This window comes from Dermochelys coriacea, chromosome 20, assembly GCF_009764565.3.
Source record: "Dermochelys coriacea isolate rDerCor1 chromosome 20, rDerCor1.pri.v4, whole genome shotgun sequence".
Classification (NCBI taxonomy): Eukaryota; Metazoa; Chordata; order Testudines; family Dermochelyidae; genus Dermochelys; species Dermochelys coriacea.
This window is the reverse complement of record NC_050087.2, coordinates 8320877-8339250: the sequence shown is the minus strand read 5'-3', so window position 1 is coordinate 8339250 and position 18374 is coordinate 8320877. Positions and strand designations below refer to the sequence as shown.

The following is an 18374-nucleotide window of genomic DNA, read 5'->3' as shown; positions in this document are numbered from 1 at the left end:
TACGAACTTGGTCCCAATCCAGCCCTGGCGTAAAATGGCATAGCTTCTGTGGATTTCAAAGGGCACATGCCTGCTTATCCCAGGAAGAATTTGGAGCTTTTTCCCCTACAATTCACTCCATTGTGGAAAATTCCTCCACAACTGAAGCTTGACCCCCTAAATCTGACTCTTCCCTGCTGTAACACAACAAACAAAATCTCCACCATGGTTCAACGGTCTACTCACTTGAAACATTTTTCAGAACCAGTTTGCAGTTGGTTCTTCCTCCAGCAAAGTCTTCATTAGCTTGCCAAGGGCTTCCAGGGACTCTATGTACAGTGACTGAAACCAGAATAGAAGGAGTGAGGCTCAGCACAGATAATTTGGGGGGGGAAGGGGGAGCTGGGGAAAGCTAACCATAACCTTGCAAGGGAGGCCATGTGTGACTGCCATCACCCAGTGCCTGCTGGGCAGAAATACACTGGATGGTGCCTGAGGAGAATTGTTGTCACGTACCTGTATAGGCAGAGCATTCTTTGCTGTCTCGCCTTCTTCTTTCATCATCTTCTCCAAGGAAAGGGAGGGGAAACAAACTTTTGAAACACTAATCAAGGAGCTCACGGTTTTCCTCCAAGGTCAAAGATGGTTTGAGTTTGCTGGCAGAAGAAAGAGAGAAAAGTCATGCATTTGATTCAGTAAAAGAAATGGGTCCAATGACTGGAGATTGTCCCAATCTAAAACCCCAAATGCAAACAACTCTTCACTTTGCAGCTGAGCACCTCTTTGCAACTCTATTAAATACTGGCTCATCTAGAAGTAAAGGTAAAGCTTCAAGTCGCCTTTTTAGAGAAACCCACAAGCTTCCTTCCCCATGCCAGCTAGCCAGACACCTCCCTTCCCATCTGAACTCTCCTCCATTGTACTGCATGCACCTCAACCTCGAAGCTTGTGTCTTTCAAGCACAAACCTCCAAATGGACACATTCAAACCCTCAAGAACTAAAGTTCTGCTGGTGAGCAGCATGTGAGCCAAACCCTGCAGGCATCAGACTGCTCCCAACCTGACACTCATGAATTAACAAAGAAGATGTCGTCACAGTACCAGGAAATATGGCAGAAAATAGCCTACCTCAGATGTCCAATGGCAAGAATTGCCTTGTAGCGAACTGGAGATGCCAAGGTATCCCGTGGTTCCTTTTTAATGAAGTTCTGAAATGCATGAATAGGGACATAAAAATGGGAAATGGATTTGAAAGGCAGCGAGGCCTTCCTCTCACACCCTGAAACAGGGCCATATGCCAGACCTGTAATAAACAGACACCGTGCTCAGCAGGCTCTCTGCCTCAGAAATGGACCATAGGGCCATCTGCAGGCTATACAGAGGACAGAAAGATAACTCCCCAGACACAAGCCATTCCTTCCACTTACAGCCCCTATTGTGATAGGTCAGCATCCCTGCCAAGCTCAGAGTGGACCCAGCAGCATTCTGGGTGCCGTGCAGGTAGCTCATGAGACTGCAGTGGTACAGTCACAGCCAATGGATAAAACAACATCTACCTGGAAAGCCAGTCTTATTACATTACAACAAACTCCTTTGTACTTCAGCCCTCAAAGCTCCTAATCACTCACCAGCATGGAGCCAAGGAGCTCCAGTTTGTAAGAGAATTCGAACTTCTGGGAGTCTCTGGTCTCCAAAATGGCACAGCTAATCTCCGTGACATTCTGGATGAGGGTTAATTTTAGGTACATGTCCTACATAATCCAGAAGGAGAAACAAGAGGATGTGGATGAGAAATGGAGAGAAGAACCAGAGTCCAGAAGATAAAGATCAGGAATTAAATCTAGCCTCAGGAGAGGAGAGAGGTGTCCACAGACCCCAGAAGGCAGAGGACCCTGGCTCTGCACCCACCTCAGAAGAAGAGAAAACCCAGGTTCATGAAAGAAATCCAGGTCCACTTCCACCAGAGCAGCCAGGACTCCTGCTTGATGTAGCAAGGAAATTGAGCTCTGTGCAATTTAAACAAGCAACTTGTGTATAGAAAAGGCAAGAGCTGAAGGAAGATTATTTAGAATTTTCCTTGTTCGTAACAGTGATGCCCAGCACCTAAAAAACAAAATGCAAAACAGCTATTAGCAATGTCTATAGTCCCACATAACACACATCCTCTAAATGGCCTGGCTGGTGAATATGGAGCAGAGAGAACTCACTATTGTTAAATCTTCCAAAAGGCAGGAAATGTATCCAGAGGGGGTGTTTTGCAGAGGTCAAGATCAGGGGCCATCCTCGGAATATTTGCATTTGTGAACTCCTGGAAGGTATCCGTTTGGTTCAACTGTGATCAACTTTTTTGACAATGGCTAAATGAGAGTCTCAGTTAGACAGGGCAGAATTGAATGGCAAAGTGATGTGGCGAGGTTGCACTGAGAGGAGAGTCAGTACCAGCAGTCAGACACCTAGGGAACAGAAATAATGAGCACACAGACAAACAAGACGACAGAGAAGAGGTAAGGGAAGTAGTGAGTCCAAGAAACAGAGTGACAGCAAATAAACTAAATACAAGTTAGCACCATGCTCTCTTGGGTAGCAAAAGATAGAGCTAGATACACATATATGTTAGGGAGTTAGAGGCCTGAGTGTGACTGCATCTGAATTACTGTGTAGCTGTGCTCGACAGAATTTCAGAAGAATATAGAAAAACTAGAGAAAACACAAAGAAGAGCAACAAAAATGATACAACATGGGACAGCTCACGCTCCATCCATTACAGTTTTAAATTTGAGTTATGTGACAAATTATTGCTCAAAGGAGAGTTTTAGAAAATACAAGCCCTCTCTCTATAAACTCAGAGGCAATGCTATAACTTCAGGGTAATGCCCCTCACAGTTGTCACGCAAAAGCTCTTACCTGACAACTGGTTCTGTAATGGTGAAGGACGTTCCCTGTGATGTCTGCCTCTACTCGGGAGAGAAGCTGCTCTTTTGGAGCATGGACAGTCACGTTGCTGTATGTCAGCATCAGGGTGCTGCGAGTCTTGCCTCTTGTCCCATGGCGGTAGTCCTAGACAACTGGAAACATCACTAGAGACAGGTTCTTCTGATTCATTTGGCCTTGCAATTCTTATCTGCTGCTCACCGAGGAATTGCTCACAGCAGCAAGAGCAGCTTGCACTTGCAAAGCTCTTTTCAGCCAAAGATCTCAAACCACTTGCAAAAAGTATTAAAGCAATATAATAACGATGTGAGGTAGGCAGATATTAGTATCTCCATGCCAGGAGTGGCAAGTTTGTAGAAATTTTGGTAGTGCCCCGAACCCGCTCCCCAACTCCACCCCCCACCTGCCTAAGGCTCTGGGAGGGAGTTTGGGTGTGGGGAGGAGGTCTGGGGTGCAGGCCCTGGACTGGGGATTAGGGTGCAGGAGGGGTGCATGGTGCAGGCTCTGGGAGGGAGTTTGGGTGGGGCAGGGGGTCTGGGGTGCAGGCTCCAGGCTGGGGCAGGGGTACAGGAGGGAGCTTGGGTGCAGGCTCTGGGAGGGAGGGCAGGGGGTGGGTGTGCAGGAGGGGTGCATGGTGCAGGCTCTGGGAGGGAGTTTGGGAATTGGAGGGGGTGCAGGGGTGAGAGCTGTGGGGCTGGGGATGAGGGGTTTGGGGTGTGGGAGGGGCTCAGGGCTGGGGCAGAGGGTTGGGGGGGATGAGGGCTTTGTTGGGGCTGGGGATGAGGGGTTTGGGGTGTGGGAGGGGCTCAGGGCTGGGGCAGAGGGTTAGGGTTAGGGGGGGATGAGGGCTTTTTCTGGGGCTGGGGATGAGGGGTTTGGGATGTGGGAGGGGCTCAGGGCTGGGGCAGCCTGCCCTGGCGCCAGTGGAGGGACTTGGGGGGGCACTAGGACCCTGTGGCAGCAGTTGATACCCGAAGCCGGCAGAGCAGAGTCATTGTGAGCAGCAGGCTCTGGACAGTGAGCAGGGGCAGCAAGTGGGGGCCGGGGGACACTCGGGCGAGGCAGGCGGGGCTGGGGGAGGCGCATGGCGGCAGCAGGCGGGACCGGGGGAGAGACCCAGCCCCAAACATTGGTGGAGCTGGGCTCCCCGAGCCCTGAATATTGGTGGAGCCTGGGCACCATGAGCCCCTAGAACTTGCCGCCCTGTCTCCATTGTTCCCACTGGGTAACTCTGACACAGAGAGCCGAAAAGGCTGAACCGACAGCAGTGAAGTACACAGGAGCTTAGTCATTGACACTGGTGGGTACAAGATCAGGCGCTAAATGTTTTGCCTAAGGCTGCACAGTGAGTAAATGGCAGAGCCAGCAATGGAAGCCCAGAGGCCTAGTCTCCTGCTCTATCCTCTAGATCAGTGGTGTTCAACCAGGGGTACTTGTGTGCCCCTGAGGATCTGCAGAGGTCTTCCAGGGGGTAGATCAACTTATCTAGATATTTGCCTACTTTTACAGCAGGCTACAAGAAAGCACTTGCAAAGTTGCTAACTCAAATTTCATACAATGGCTTCTTTAGACTACTCTATACTGCACACTGAAATGCAAGTAGAAGATTTATATTCCAGTTGATTTATTTTCTAATTATAGGGTAAAAATGAGAAAATAAACAGTCTTTTTTCAGGAATAATGTGCTATGACATTTTTATAATTTTATGCCTGATTTTGTAAGCAAGTAGTTTTTAAGTGAGGTGAAATTTGGGGTACACAAGACAAATCAGACTGCTGAAAGGGGGACACTAATCTGGAAAGTGTGAGAACCACTGCTCTAAATCAGAGGTTCCCTAATTGTCATCCATAGACCACTGGTGGTTTACCTATAGCGGGTTGGTTAGCCACATGTTGTTTGCAACACCTCCTTATTTCCAGCTACTAACCTGGAATAAAAAACAGCTAAAAATACCTTCAATGCTTTTCCGTGCAAGCAACTGATGTAGTTCTAACACATTGTGCATGGGAGGGGCGCTCAAGCCATGAGACATCAGATGATAAAAATCATTTGAGAGAACCCCAGCTCCACATTGTGCTCCTCTCTGCTTAACTGCAGGCATCACGTAGAACGCATACATTGGGGGACAATGCTAGCTGACCAAAGCAGACACTCCAGCAGGGCTTCTGCCCCTGCTTTAGAGGGAGAGGACGTTTGAGAGAACCCCCTGGCTCCTTTACCTTCAGGTGGCTGATGAACCCAGAAATCTTAACCTTGCTCATTGCAGCCCCAAACTCCTGAAGTGCATTCAAGGCGAGGTCCAAGTGGCTCTCAGCACAGACTGTGAGGATGGAAATGACTCCCTGTCACGCAAGAAAAATATGGGTTAGGATCGAACCAGGTGTCTGATAGATCCCACAAGTCCATTCCTTTCACCTGAAGTGGTGTAAAGTGCCAATCAGGCCTGAGACACATGGGGAGCGGTGGCTGAGTGAAACAGCAATGAAGAGCATAGGAAGCAAAATGGCATCTATCCCAGGCCAACTCAGAGCTGAGCCCCACAGGGAGCATTCAGGGATTACTGGGTAAAATGGGGAGAAGGACAGAGTCCTAACCTGTCTCTCAGGGGCTTCCATATAATCTGTGGTCAGAAGTGTATGAATCTGTGATTTCACATGGACCAGGTCCTCACAAGCTGCTAAGGACATTCCTAGCGCCTTATACAGGAAGCTCTGAAAGAAAGAGACCAGCCCTGAGATATCAGTAACACAATGTGCCTGTCAGTACAGACCCAGCTCAGCAATACTCAGGAAGGAATAAGATAACCAAGTCCAAGGACCAGGCACCTTCTCTGAAGTGCTATGGACCCTTTATGACACCTCCCGAGGGTACCCAGGGTTGTGAGGGACCTCACCACCACCTGCCCTTAGCATGAGGAAGCCTTCTCTGTGCCTGCCAAGTGTCAGCTCCTGACTCTGTCAGTCACAGGAAGCGCAAGCACGCCCTTCTCACCCCATCCAGGCTCCACTATCCTTCTACAGATAAGCAATCGGTACACTCCAACCGCCCAGACCCCTGTGCATCCCCAGAATGTCCAGCCCGTTCCACTGGACACTCACAGAATTCAGAGGTTTGCTACACACCACCTTACCAGTTTCACCTCAGCATCACCACTCCATTTCACACACTTAGATATGTTGATAGTGAAAACAAGTAGAGTTTAAGTCACAAAGATGAGAGACTTGAGAAGCAGCAAGAAAAATTAATGTAAACAAATGGTTACATAAAAATAAAATCCTAACAGACTTCTAGAGCTTCAACTTAAATAACCAAACAGTCCCCTGTCTCACAAGGGATAGCTCCCCCAAATCTCTCTCCCAGCATGAAACACACAGACCAAATGTGATCCTCCATTCATAAGACAAGCCAGCTGGCAATTCGTCCAATAGGTGAAGGATACCTGGTGCAGGATACCTCTGGACCTCCAGATATAGTTCCAAGCATCCATTGTCCACTTGTAAACAGGGTACCCCCTATTGTTTGTTTGTTTTTCTTGTATCAAATCTCCTCTGGAGACTTTGCAATCACTTGATTAGAATTTTGCTCTATTGATTAGCATCCACTGTGAATAATTACTCAGTCTACATACAGCCATTCAGGCAGCTAAGCATCTCCTGCCTGAAAGAAACTTCTTTATCACCTTCTGGTGACCAGCCCCAACTCACAGACCTTCAAAGTATCAATTTCAGTAGACAACCATAAAGCCTTCTATATTATCCATCCAGTCCCTGTGCAATGATTATGAGGAGCAGTGTGGCACAGGCATCCAGTAAAGGTTTTACATGACACCCTTTGATGATATAGAGATCAGATCCAGGGAATCCTGGGAACCTTATGCACTCCTGTGGCCTCTGCCAGTGGGCACCCAAAGGACCCGGGGTCACACCCTCAACTCGCAATGAAGTCAGCCAGAGGTTAGTAACTCTCAGTACTTTGCTGTTTCAGGCCTGGATTTTGAACAGCAGCCAGGAAATATCAGAAACCTCACAAGAGAGCCTAATCTTATTTGATTTTTTAGCCCAAAGAATTTCAAATGAGGCTGGATCTGGAATGGGAAATTCTAGAGTGTAATCCAACCCCAAATAGAACTCCAAACCTTCTGGGGCTTCTTTGTCACTAGGTCCTTTCCTTTCATTTTCAGCACTCGCCATAAAAATGTTCCTTGTCTGGATTTACATGAGGCTGTAAAGAGCTCTTTCTGACCAGAAAGGCTTCTCCATGAGATACAGTCACCAAACCTTGTCTTGTCTCTTTTCCTTTTTGAGTTTCTCAGAGCAAATTTTCTTTTGAGTAGCAAATGGAAAAAAAAAATCCTTTAGATGTCCCCCAGTGATGCATTAGCACCATTAGCATGCTGGTTTTCTGATTAAGTTTTGTGTTGTTCCCAGTGGTAGTACAGAGGCATTTATAACTAGAGCTGGTTGAACAATAGTAAGTCCATTTCACAAAACAAGTGGGATTTTTTTGTTTTCTTGATTTTTCAACAAAAAATATTTTGCTTTTCAAAATCAAAAATGACCATTATTCAATTCTTTCTTTTCCCCCTTTCCTTCCCTTTATCCCTCATCCCCATGCTTTTTTTCCCTTCTTCCACTTTGTGATTGAAAAAGTGAGAGGGTGGGGGAAGAGAAGACAAACAGCAAAGTAACTGAAAAAAAAAAAAATCAACTTTAGTTTCAAAAAAACTAAACGTTTTCTATTTGGGTTGTGGTTGTTTTGTTTTGTTTTTGTGTTTAAAAAAAAAACACCCCTGAAAAATTGTAAAATGTCCCATGAAAATAAAAAGGCCATTTTTCATTGAACAAAAGTTGCAAATGAAATAGTTTGACCAGCTTTGCTTATAATGAATAATTTGTTAATTTTTCCCCAGCTGATACACTTGGAGGGGGAATGGGAGGACTGTGACAATACATCTGAAAGCCATCCTGTACCTGAAGCAGCATGTGCTCCCACTGTGCATGGTCCAGGGAATTCTCTGTGTTTCTTATAAACCAGGAGGCAAAACAATAATGTCACCTAGATTAGCAAGAAGAGTCATCCCAGGCATCTCTTTTGCAATCAGTCCTTCTAAAAGAGGCAAAAGGTTTTTCACAGGAGTGGGTGGGTGAGAGTCTGTAGCCTGCATGGTGCAGGTCAGACTAGATGAGCATAATGGCCCCTTCTGACCTTGATATCTATGAATCTATGAAAGGGATAAACAACAGCTGGGCTGATGGGGAAAGCAGCCACAGCTGTAGCCTGGGTAATCAGGGCCCAGCTGGCCCTTATAAGAGGGTAGTGGGCCAGTAGGATAAGGTCTTTTTCTCTAGTCTTGAAGGGAGCAGGGCCTGGTTGTCTGTAGAAAGAGCACTGGGAATGAGGTAAGGCTGGAGAAAGGCAAGAGGAGCAGGGAAGCCCTAGGCTGGCAACTCCCCAGGTTGTCAGGCCTGGTCCAAGGCCCATAGGGGTACTGGGTTGCAGGAAAAGGCAGTAGACCCAAACCCCCTCACCTGTGATGACTGGCTCTTACACTGCAGTCTACCCCAGGGTGCAGGGGCTTCATGATGATGGGCAGTAGCACAGACTGAGGCAAGGTGGGGATTAGAGGGTTGGGCGTTCCCCTCTCTGGTACTGGGGTCTGGGAGGGACACGGGCCTGCAGAGGGTGCTCTGTGCTGGAAAGAGCTAATTCTCAGATGGCCAGCAGGAGGCGCTGCAGGGGTGAATCATTGCACCGTCACAGGGACCTGCGCCAACGTTCTCTGTTGGACCAACAGAAAGTATCCTGTTTCAGAGTAGCAGCCGTGTCAGTCTGTATCTCCAAAAAGAAAAGGAGGACTTGTGGTACCTTAGAGACTAATGAATTTATTTGAGCATAAGCTTTCCTGAGCTACAGCTCCCTTCATCAGATGTTACATACCCTGCTTCATTTTCATTCAGGGTCAGTCAACCCAGCAGGAGTGAGATGCTGAGCACTCCCAATTCCTCTTGACTTTAATGGGAGCTGAGGGTGCTGAGCACCTCACAAAACTGTTCAGCACATCAGAAGACTGGGTTTAATATGAATGCAAACTTTTCCTGCAGAATAAGAGATTCTGGACTTGATCTGAACTGGATGTAAATCGATGTAGCTTCATTGAAGTCAATGGAATTATACTGATTTACATCAGCTGAGAATCTGGCCCTGTTTCTGAGTGTCCAGCACTAACCTAGCCTTCTTTAATGTCAGCACAGTGTAGTACTGGGGACTCTGTACAGCCACAGCAAGGAGGGAAGATGCAGCTCATTTTTTAAAATCTTTTTTGAATATCAAACCCACTTGAACATTGTGGGGTTCAACATTCATGAGAAACATAACGGGTTTGTGCTGCACTTAGGGTCTGTCCTACTCCACAGAGACTAGACTGGCACAGCTACATCATTGGAGCTCTGCTGGCATAACCCCATCATGTAGATGCAGCCTACACTGTCTGAAGGGTTTTTTCCATGGAGGTCAATAGAGTCATACCACTGTAAAATTGGTGAAAGACATTATTAGCCCCACAATACCTAGATTCTCCCTAGGGCACCCACTTTTATGGCTCAGGTTTCCTTACAGAAAGAAAAACTCTGGGTTAAATTGAATCCCCCTTGAAAGTAAACATGGGGTTTAATTTTTAGAAAAAGTCAGTTTGCAAAATCATATTCTATATGTAATCCCCAAATCTTTCACTAACCTCCAGCTTCATGCGTATTGACCTTCCCAAATAATAACTTAGCAAAGGTGTGGGGGAAACTGCTGTAAAATTTTCATTCAGCTGAAACTTTCCTGACCTGATTCTGCCCTGATTGAATTGGCCTCAGTGGTTCAACTCTGGATTTACCCCAGTGGTTCAAAGTTATCCAGATAAAGGAAAAGTGTGGGCCTAGAAGCCCAATTTCAATTCCCCACTGTTCCCATGTACTGCAACAGGAATGGCACAACATACGTCAATACGAAGCTGCATTTTTTGGCTTCCTTTCTAGGCTCCATGGACCACACTCCTTGTAACTAGCACTTTACCTTCAATGAACTGCAGCAGAGATGGTATCTTTACTACCCACATCTCACCCACTGCTGCATGGATATTTTGGTGCAGAGCCTTTAGTAACTGCAAGGCAGCACACCCGTGTCCTCATAGATTCATAGATGCTAAGGTCAGAAGGGACCATTCTGATCATCTAGTCCGACCTCCTGCACAATGCAGGCCACAGAATCTCACCCACCCACTCCTACGAAAAACCTCACCCATGTCTGAGCTATTGAAGTTCTCAAATCATGGTTTAAAGACTTCAAGGAGCAGAGAATCCTCCCTCAAGTGAGCCATGCTCCATGCTATAGAGGAAGGTGAAAAAGCTCCAGGGCCTCTTCCAATCTGCCCTGGAGGAAAATTCCTTCCTGACCCCAAATATGGCGATCAGCTAAACCCTGAGCATATGGGCAAGATTCACCAGCCAGATACTACAGAAAATTCTTTCCTGGGTAACTCAGATCCCACCCCATCTAAGATCCCATCACAGGCCATTAGGCCTATTTACCATGAATATTTAAAGATCAATTAATTACCAAAATCATGTTATCCCATCATACCATCTCCTCCATAAACTTATCGAGTTTAATCCTTCTCTTTCATAAAGGGATGAGGCTACTACCTGTCAATGAGAGAGAAAGAACAGGCTAAGTTTTGTCAGCACAATACCAGTTTGTTCCTGAAGGAGGGAATATTTCAGAGACTCTCATTGTGGAGACCATCCAATAGAGTTATTGCTTCTACTGCAGTGCTTTCCTGAAGAAGAAAGCATTCTAGCTAGTAGGAGGATGCAGTACAGTGTGTCTCAGGAGAGGGCGGAGAGAGACAGACCCAATCATACACATTCCTAAGCCTAAGTCAAGCATCTAGTTATAAAACCAATTTGTATAGTTAACTGTCCCATTCCACAGAAAACCTATTCTCATGGTCTACTCACCAGGAGTCGCACCAGCAGCCCCTGGGGTGTAGGGAGTTGCACTAGGGAAAGAAACAGAATAGCGTCAATTATGCCAGGCTTTGCAGAGAGTCCTGCTGATGTTCTTCACCTATCCATTTCCAACATGCCCACCAATGTTGAATACAGCTGATAATAATTTGCATTTCCATAGTGCTTTCAATCTGAGCATTTCAAAATGCTTCACAAACATGAATGAATTCTGCCTCACAGCACCTCTGTGAGGTTGGCATTAATTACTCCTTCATTTCACAAGTGGGGAAGCTGAGAGAGAAAGATCAAGTGATTTCCCCAAGGTCACATCAGAATTTTGGTGGCAAGCTGGGAACAGAACCCACATTTCCTAGCTCCCTCCCATGGCCGTGTTGTAATCAGAAGACCATCCCTCATTCGTTTTAGCCTCCTGATTGCAGATGAGAAAACTGGAGCAGACTGAACCTGTTCATTTCATAGTGCCTGGAGAGAAGAAATGAAAGACTTTCTGTTATAAACCTCATCCACTGTAGTCGAGGCAAGCAGCTGCTTCTTCTTCCTGCTGCTTTTTCTCAGCCAGTTCCCTAAGGCATCTGCAGAGAGGCTTCAAAGTACCAGTGTACTGAGCTGGCACCACATACTCCAGAAGCCTTGGCAGAGAAGAGTGAGACTGTTCAGTACAGAGCTATTTCCATTCCCCCACCTCCAGTATCCTGCTGTCTGAATCCCTCCCTGTTATGTAGCTTCTCCTTTTATTCATCACTGACCCTTCCCTAACCTATCACCTCATCTCTCTCTCTCCCCATTATCTCACTCTACCTGTCCGGTGCCCCCTCACTCTGTCTTTTAAAGACACTACCTTGTTTGGTGAGCAATTGGGCTCTCACCCAGAGATGAATCCTCTTTCCCTGCATTAGAGCATTGTGGAGATATTTAGCATATTATTTACCATAAGCTCACCCACAACTTGACAGACCTATACAAGACAAAGTTGCAACCCCAATATCTGTTCAAATCCAGGATCACCAACTCTACATTTCAGAAGTATTCATGGGGGATCTCAGGGGAAGTTGCACTCAGACAGTGGAAAGAATTAAGAGACTATCTCTGCAACATGATTCCTTCCAGTTAAGTTGTTTTATATCTTTTCTCTAATGTGAACCGCTTACTCCATGATGAAGGGGTCACATCATCCCTGACATGAATTTGACATGCTGATCCTCCATTATTCTGACTGTGCAGAAAGCTTCCTTGTGGAGGGGTACAAGGAACGTAAGGAAGAAGTCCCTATTTCAAGAAGCAGTAGCAACAGGTCACTTATTTGGGTCATTCCATGGACTGAGGTGTCCAGACATTGCAGGATGTCAATGCACAGGGTTTGGATCGTGCTTTCTTCCTGAACATCCTGGGTGAGAAGTGTTGTACCCTGCGGTGAGATAGCTATATAGAACTTATTCGCTAGTAGTAAGACTCTGGCAATAGAATCAGTGTCCTTCTCTTACAAAACCATCTTGAACATTGACCTATGCCTGCTTTTGTACTGCACTGGAAGTGCACAAACGTCTGAAGGGAAGAGAATAATAGAAACACTGAACTGGTGGGTCAGATCCCAGGCTTAGGAAAACCCTAAAGTGAAGGGAATGATTCACTGAACAAAAAAGAGTTCCCCCAACAGTGTTAAATTTTTTAAAATTTGAAAAACTGTTTCATCTTTTTCTCTCTGAGGAAAAACATTCAGACTCTGCCCAGGGGAAATAAATATGCAGAACCAGGGGGATCCAATCTCTTTGTTCTGATGCCCCCATCAGCTTGGTCATTCTGTGTGTAGTGAGTGTGATTCTATCAAAGGGCCTAATTCTCTACTGATTTCAGTTTAAAGGAGACCAAAACTGGCCTGATGAGAAAAAGCAGCCTTCTTTAAGATGAGTGTGTATGTCCGAAAAAAAGGTCCTTAAGGAGTATTGCCACAAGCTCCAACTTTGTAGAAAAGGGGCCAGGCAGAGCTAAGATCTTCAACAACTTACTGTCAAATTGAACTGTTTGTTAATACATATCATGATTCAGTCATGGAGCACAAAGTGTCTGGAGCCCGTAGCTGTGTCCGTGGATAGAAATACAGATTGAAGATATTTTTAAACTAGTGCATGTAGAGTAGAGCATGTAGTGAGTGAAATATGCAGCAAGCTTTTCCAGACTCCTGACAGTCTGTGATGCAGCCTGCATAACCTCCGTGTTTTGCTGATAGCTTAGGTATGCTTCGACAGCCACAGAACAAGGCCTCATTCTGTTTTCTGGAGAGTCTATTTAAAACAAAAAGATGTGCTTCCTTGTACAAGAACATTTCACTGAAAAATGGTGTTTTCAGAATTTTCAATGACTCATCAGAGGTTTGAGCAGCATAAATAACTCTGTTAAATGGAAATACCCAGTGTGAGATTCTGGTCTCTGTTACACTAGTATAAATCCAGAGTAACACCACTAAAGTCCGTGGAGTTACCTTGACTTTACACCAATATAATGGATCAGATTCTGGCTCTATTCATTCAGTCCAGCTGTCCTGGAGTCAAAACTCCCACTGAAGTCAAGGGGAGCAATCAGCATGCAAGAATGGTCGGACCGAGTCCTAAGTGTTAAGGACTCTCCTTACCAGTTTGCTGGTGGACACACTGAACTCACTGAAAACATATGCTACCATATCCCATGCTGCACAATTCTCCACACTTCCTGAACTGAGCAGCGTCTTGATGAAATGAAGAGCTGCCTTCCTCACCTGCAAGGGTAGAGATTACACACAAGAGTTCTTGTTATCCCTTCTGCCTGAAATAGGAGATAGGATATGAGAGTCCTTACACTTTTGATTTTGTCTCCTTAGATTAGAAACATGGATACATTTAACACAGGCAGGAGAATGACATGCCTTCTCTATTCTGCAGTCTCTCATCTGGGATCTGAATGAAAGCTCCACCCAGATATCCATTCATCCCATAACATTGAAAAAAATGTAAATATTTCACTGTTCCACACACAATTTTATCGTAGCATTCTGATCACTGAGAGTGGATTTCACTGCCTCACAATCAGAAGCTTTTTAACTCTTGTCTCAGGCACTGAAAGATAAGGAGAGGTGTACAGTACTTCTTTGTTCCACACACACTCGCTTTCCACATTGGAATTAATCCCGGATTTCAAAGGGCCCTAGTTAAGAATAGTACCAAGCTTCTCTCCTCTACAGAATCAGTGGGAAAAACATAGGACCAGATTCTGGTCTCAGTTGCACCAGTGTAAATCTAAAGTAATTCCATTTCTCTAAATAGTGCCATCCTACTACCATGATGGAAATATTATAAAAGAGTTTGATAGACTGAAGTGACTGAAGTTAATCTGTGTTTACACCAGTATAACAGAACTCAGAATCTAGTCTATAGTGTATAATACTTACAATTCTCGAGTCAGGAGTACTATTTTATTTTTATCTGATTATTGTTAACATGCATGAACCCCAAGTTAACTTCTGTATTTGACGTTGAAAAAGACCTTGACAAATATCTTGGGCTACATTCAGCACTTAGTTGAACCTGTTGATTTCTGTGTGGCCATATGGGGGTAACTTAGGGCAGCATTTGGTCCCTTAGTGGATCTCCAAACCACTGGTGACTGTGTTCTAGAGCCTCTGTGCCCCAGTTGCAGAGGTGATGAGTCTGTTACAGCCCTGCCGTGCCTACAAAGCCTTGGTTCTTTAGCTCAATCTATAGTAGCTCAAGCTTTTAGCTCTGGATGTCTGCAACTCAACCCTCAGCATGTCGGCCAAGAGGGCAGCTGGCACAGTTGCTCCTGTGTTACTTACAGTCAGCACCAACAATAGCTCTCAGGAGATCTAAAGACGCCACACAAACAGCCTCATGCTCAATCTCCAGCTGCTCGTGTAGAAATGCTAGCAGTTCATCCGGAGAAGAACGGGCTGCAAGGGAAAAAATCACGTCCTCGCTGTCTGCAGAACTCTTATTCTTACCATACCTCACAAAGGTAAGGAAGTTACAAGGAAACCACTGTGTAACTCAGAGTCTCTTCCCCTTACCTAGCAGAAGTACACAATGGAACAGCTCTTTGTGGTTTTCTATGCTGAGCTGCTTAGCTGGAGAACAGATCTGTGGGAAGAAGGGAAATGGTCAAAGAAAAACTAATCAGACGCAATTGAAAAGAAAAATGTTCAATTAATTTCTAAGCTTCCACTTCCTACTTGTCCAAATAGAGGTCTGAACCCCAGGGAGATGGTACTGCGTGCACAGCAAAAATCAAACACAATGACCAATACATTAGAGAAGAGAAGCTAAAGTGTTCTGAGCAGCAGAGCTGACCTAATCAAGACACAGCCACAGTTTTTACTCTGCAACTCTGACTCCCCCTGATAATTGGCTTATGGTGAAATTGCTTTACAAACTGAACTGGATATTAGCTAAGAAAATGAGACTGCTCCCTGCTTACTCTTGAGCCTGCAGAAATCAGTAAGTCATGAGGAGGTCCCCAGGCTCTGCACTATCATTCCATCGATTTTTGTATTGTTAATAGGCTTCAGATCTGCTGTGCCTAAGCTCAAGGGATCCAAGCAAAACCACCCCTCACCTGGTTGTGCAGAGCACTGCAGATGGCTTGAAACTTCCCTTTAGGTAGAGGGATCTTATATTCACCAGAGACCTCCAAGACCTGGCTCAGACTCTGCAACAGAGGGCGAAAGTCAGATGGTGGGCACACAAAGGAGCCATATGTAGTGACTGAAGCAGATTCAGGGGATTCCTAGATTCCAAGGCCGGACAGGATTCTTGCCATCATCTAGTCTGGCCTCTGGTATAACATAGGCCATAGACCTTGCCCAGAATAATTCCCAGAGCAGAGCTTTTAGAAAAACATACCAATCCTGATTTTAAAATGGTCAGATTTCGCCTTGGCCCTTGGTAAATGGCTCTAATGGTTAATTATCTCACCATTAAAAATGTACGCCATATTTCCAGTCTGAATGTGTCTAGCTTCCGTTTCTAGCCATTGGATCAAGTGACACCTTTCTCTGCTAGACTGAAGAGCCCATTATATAATATGAGTCCCTCATGTAAGATATTATAGACTGTAATTAAGTTACCCTGTCACAGGATAGGTCCACCCCGTTAGGGTGGTATCAGGTTGTGGAGGAATTGAAATACATCTGGAGCAGCCCAACTGGCCTAGTCTCCCTAGTCACCACAGCAGTCCTGGCTCCTAGGGCAGCTTTGCCTAATGGTCGGGATCAGTGCAGCAGCCCTTGGGTGAGGGTCCGTGACCCAACAGCCTGAGTCACTTGGGCTGCCCTTCTAGGGATGGCAGTGCGGCCTAGTGACCAAAGTCAATAGACCCACCTTTGGCAGCAGGGCAATGCGGCCTAGTGGCCAGGGTCGATAGAACCACCTTTTGCGAAAGGGAAGTGTTGCCTAGTGGCCAGCCCTTCTCCACTGGGTCCTACCTATTCCACAGGGTCCCAGCCCAGGGCCCTGTCTTGCCGCAGGGGTATCTGCCACCAACTCAGCGGGGATCCTTCCAAAGCATGCTGAGTCAAAGCCCGCTACCTCAACTGGATCAAAGCTTAGTCCAGCTAGGCTACTTCCCACCTGGTCTTCCGCAGCTGGGAGTCTCAGGGATTCTGGGGTCTCTCCTCCATCTCTGGCATTGGGTGGCTGGGGGTCAGTTGCAGTAATAGTCCGGCTGGCCTCTCTGCAGGAGCCTGCAATGCGCCTTTGCTCCTTTCGGCAGCCATCCCAGCCTGAGCTGAGCGGCTCTCTTTTGTACCCTGGGTTCAGCTGAAGCATGCCCAGCAGAGATGAGGGGGCATGGCCTCCTCAGGCCACAAAGTATGATTAACCTCCGCTGAACCAATGTGGGGTAGGTAAACCCATCACACACCCTTTTACTTTTTGTTTCTTAAACTAAAGAGACTTAGTTCCTTGATTCTACCGCGGTAAGGCATGTTTTCTAATCCTTTCATCACTGTGGCTCTTCTGTCAATATCCTCTCCAATTTATCAACACCCTTTTTGAATTGTGGGCACTAGAACTGGACATGTATGTGTGGCCTAAATCCCTTGTGCCTAGATGCATCCATTTACATTCAGCCGTATTTAAAGGCATATTGTTTGTTTGTGCCCAGTTTGCTAAGTGATCTAGATCACTCTGAAACAGTGAGCTGTCCTCTCCATTATTTACCACTCCCCCATTTTTATCTCATCTGCCAACTTTATCAGTGATGATTTTATGTTCTCTGCCAGGTTACTGATAAAAAAAAAAAGGTGAAAATCTAATTCCTTCCTACATCTAAACACTTTTCTCCTTTGCTGCTTGAAGCTTCCAGAATGTCTCTGATGCCATTTACATATTTTATTATGTTTACGCAGTTGTGTAGTGCCCTGATGCTATCAAACAAGTCCATGATGCATTGGTTCCCTCCAAATCATGGGTATTTCAACCCCCAAAGTGACCACATACTCTGTACTAGAAAGCTTCAACCAAGACAGATGGTGAGTAAATATCACTACCAAGAAGTTATAGCTGTCTCGTGACTTCGTTTACAACTGTGTAGCCCCACTGAAGACAGAATATGGCTTCTTATTTCTTGCTCATGTGGTACTGAGGGTAGATGAAATAGAGAGACAAGGTGAGTGAGACAATATCTTCAATTAGATTATCTCACCCACTTTGTCGCTCTAATATCTTGGGACCAATATGGCTACAGCAGCACTGCATAGAATGGTAGATGAAATAGACAAGCAATGATTTTATATCAATCTAGTTCTATAATCCAAAGCAATGACCCTCAAGCCTCCTTATTATTAAATTTCAACCATTGACAGTTGTCTTGGTACCGACCATCGACAACATATGGCAGTCCCTGCTCTGAGGAGCTTATGATCTAAAAGAGAGACAGAGTTGACAGGATGTACTGGCAAATCACAAGGAGGGAGTATCTTGTTGGAGGGTGTGTAGGTGTTTTGTTTTTTATCTCCTCCTTCTCCTCCCCAGAAAACAGAGGATGCTTTTCATAAGAGGCATTTATCTACAAATCTTCTTGCCTGGCTCACCATGTGTATAAACCCAGAACTTGTGTGTATATTTATTATCTAACAAGTCACTATCTAGACCAGGAAACCTCACTGGCAGCAAATTCCTCCTGCAGTTCATACATGCACACACAGAGACTGTTACCTTAATGAGTGATACCTTACCGTGGTGACGTGAAAAACATCAATTTCCTCCTTATATTGCTCAAGGAGCCATGAGATCTCTTTAAATATCTGATTTTGCTGCTCCTTTTTGTGTAGCAGGATGCTAATCATGGGACCAAGGGCTTTGATGATGGCCTGCTTGAGCTGCATAGATGAGACACAGAATTTATGTTCCTACGAATTCATTCAGTATCTTCCAGTGGGCACACCTTTTCTACTTCTAATGAGT

At 45.6% G+C, this 18374-nt stretch overlaps 2 protein-coding genes across 2 annotated transcripts; both read right to left on the bottom strand.

The window, feature by feature from the left end:
• Positions 1-1103: 1103 nt before the first annotated feature.
• On the bottom strand, positions 1104-6398 carry LOC122458329 (maestro heat-like repeat-containing protein family member 2B). The gene is made up of 6 exons (XM_043506395.1): positions 6351-6398; positions 5506-5622; positions 5131-5253; positions 2884-3036; positions 1608-1730; positions 1104-1187 (listed from the first exon to the last, which is right to left on the bottom strand). Exons 1-6 carry the CDS (start codon positions 6396-6398, stop codon positions 1104-1106), a joined length of 648 nt encoding a protein of 215 aa, XP_043362330.1.
• An 8257-nt stretch (positions 6399-14655) lies between these two features.
• On the bottom strand, positions 14656-18288 carry LOC122458363 (maestro heat-like repeat-containing protein family member 2A). The gene is made up of 4 exons (XM_043506793.1): positions 18146-18288; positions 15526-15618; positions 14981-15050; positions 14656-14863 (listed from the first exon to the last, which is right to left on the bottom strand). The coding sequence occupies exons 1-4, from the start codon at positions 18254-18256 to the stop codon at positions 14742-14744; spliced, it is 396 nt and encodes a 131-aa protein (XP_043362728.1). The 5' UTR covers positions 18257-18288; the 3' UTR covers positions 14656-14741.
• Between the last annotated feature and the right edge of the window lie 86 nt (positions 18289-18374).

Bases quoted from the DNA above. Each gene is read 5' to 3' on its own strand.
- LOC122458329 (XM_043506395.1), bottom strand. From the start codon at position 6,398: ATGGATGCTTGGAACTATATCTGGAGGTCCAGAGGTATCCTGCACCAG. The intron at 5,254-5,505 runs GTTAGGACTCTG...CTTGCGTGACAG, and splicing joins TGGAAGCCCCTGAGAGACAG to GGAGTCATTTCCATCCTCAC. The intron at 1,188-1,607 runs GTGAGTGATTAG...CATGCATTTCAG, and splicing joins AGCTCCTTGGCTCCATGCTG to AACTTCATTAAAAAGGAACC.
- LOC122458363 (XM_043506793.1), bottom strand. From the start codon at position 18,256: ATGATTAGCATCCTGCTACACAAAAAGGAGCAGCAAAATCAGATATTT. The intron at 15,051-15,525 runs GTGAGGGGTGGT...TTCTTCCCACAG, and splicing joins GCAGTGCTCTGCACAACCAG to ATCTGTTCTCCAGCTAAGCA. The intron at 14,864-14,980 runs GTAAGGGGAAGA...TTTCCCTTGCAG, and splicing joins CCATTGTGTACTTCTGCTAG to CCCGTTCTTCTCCGGATGAA.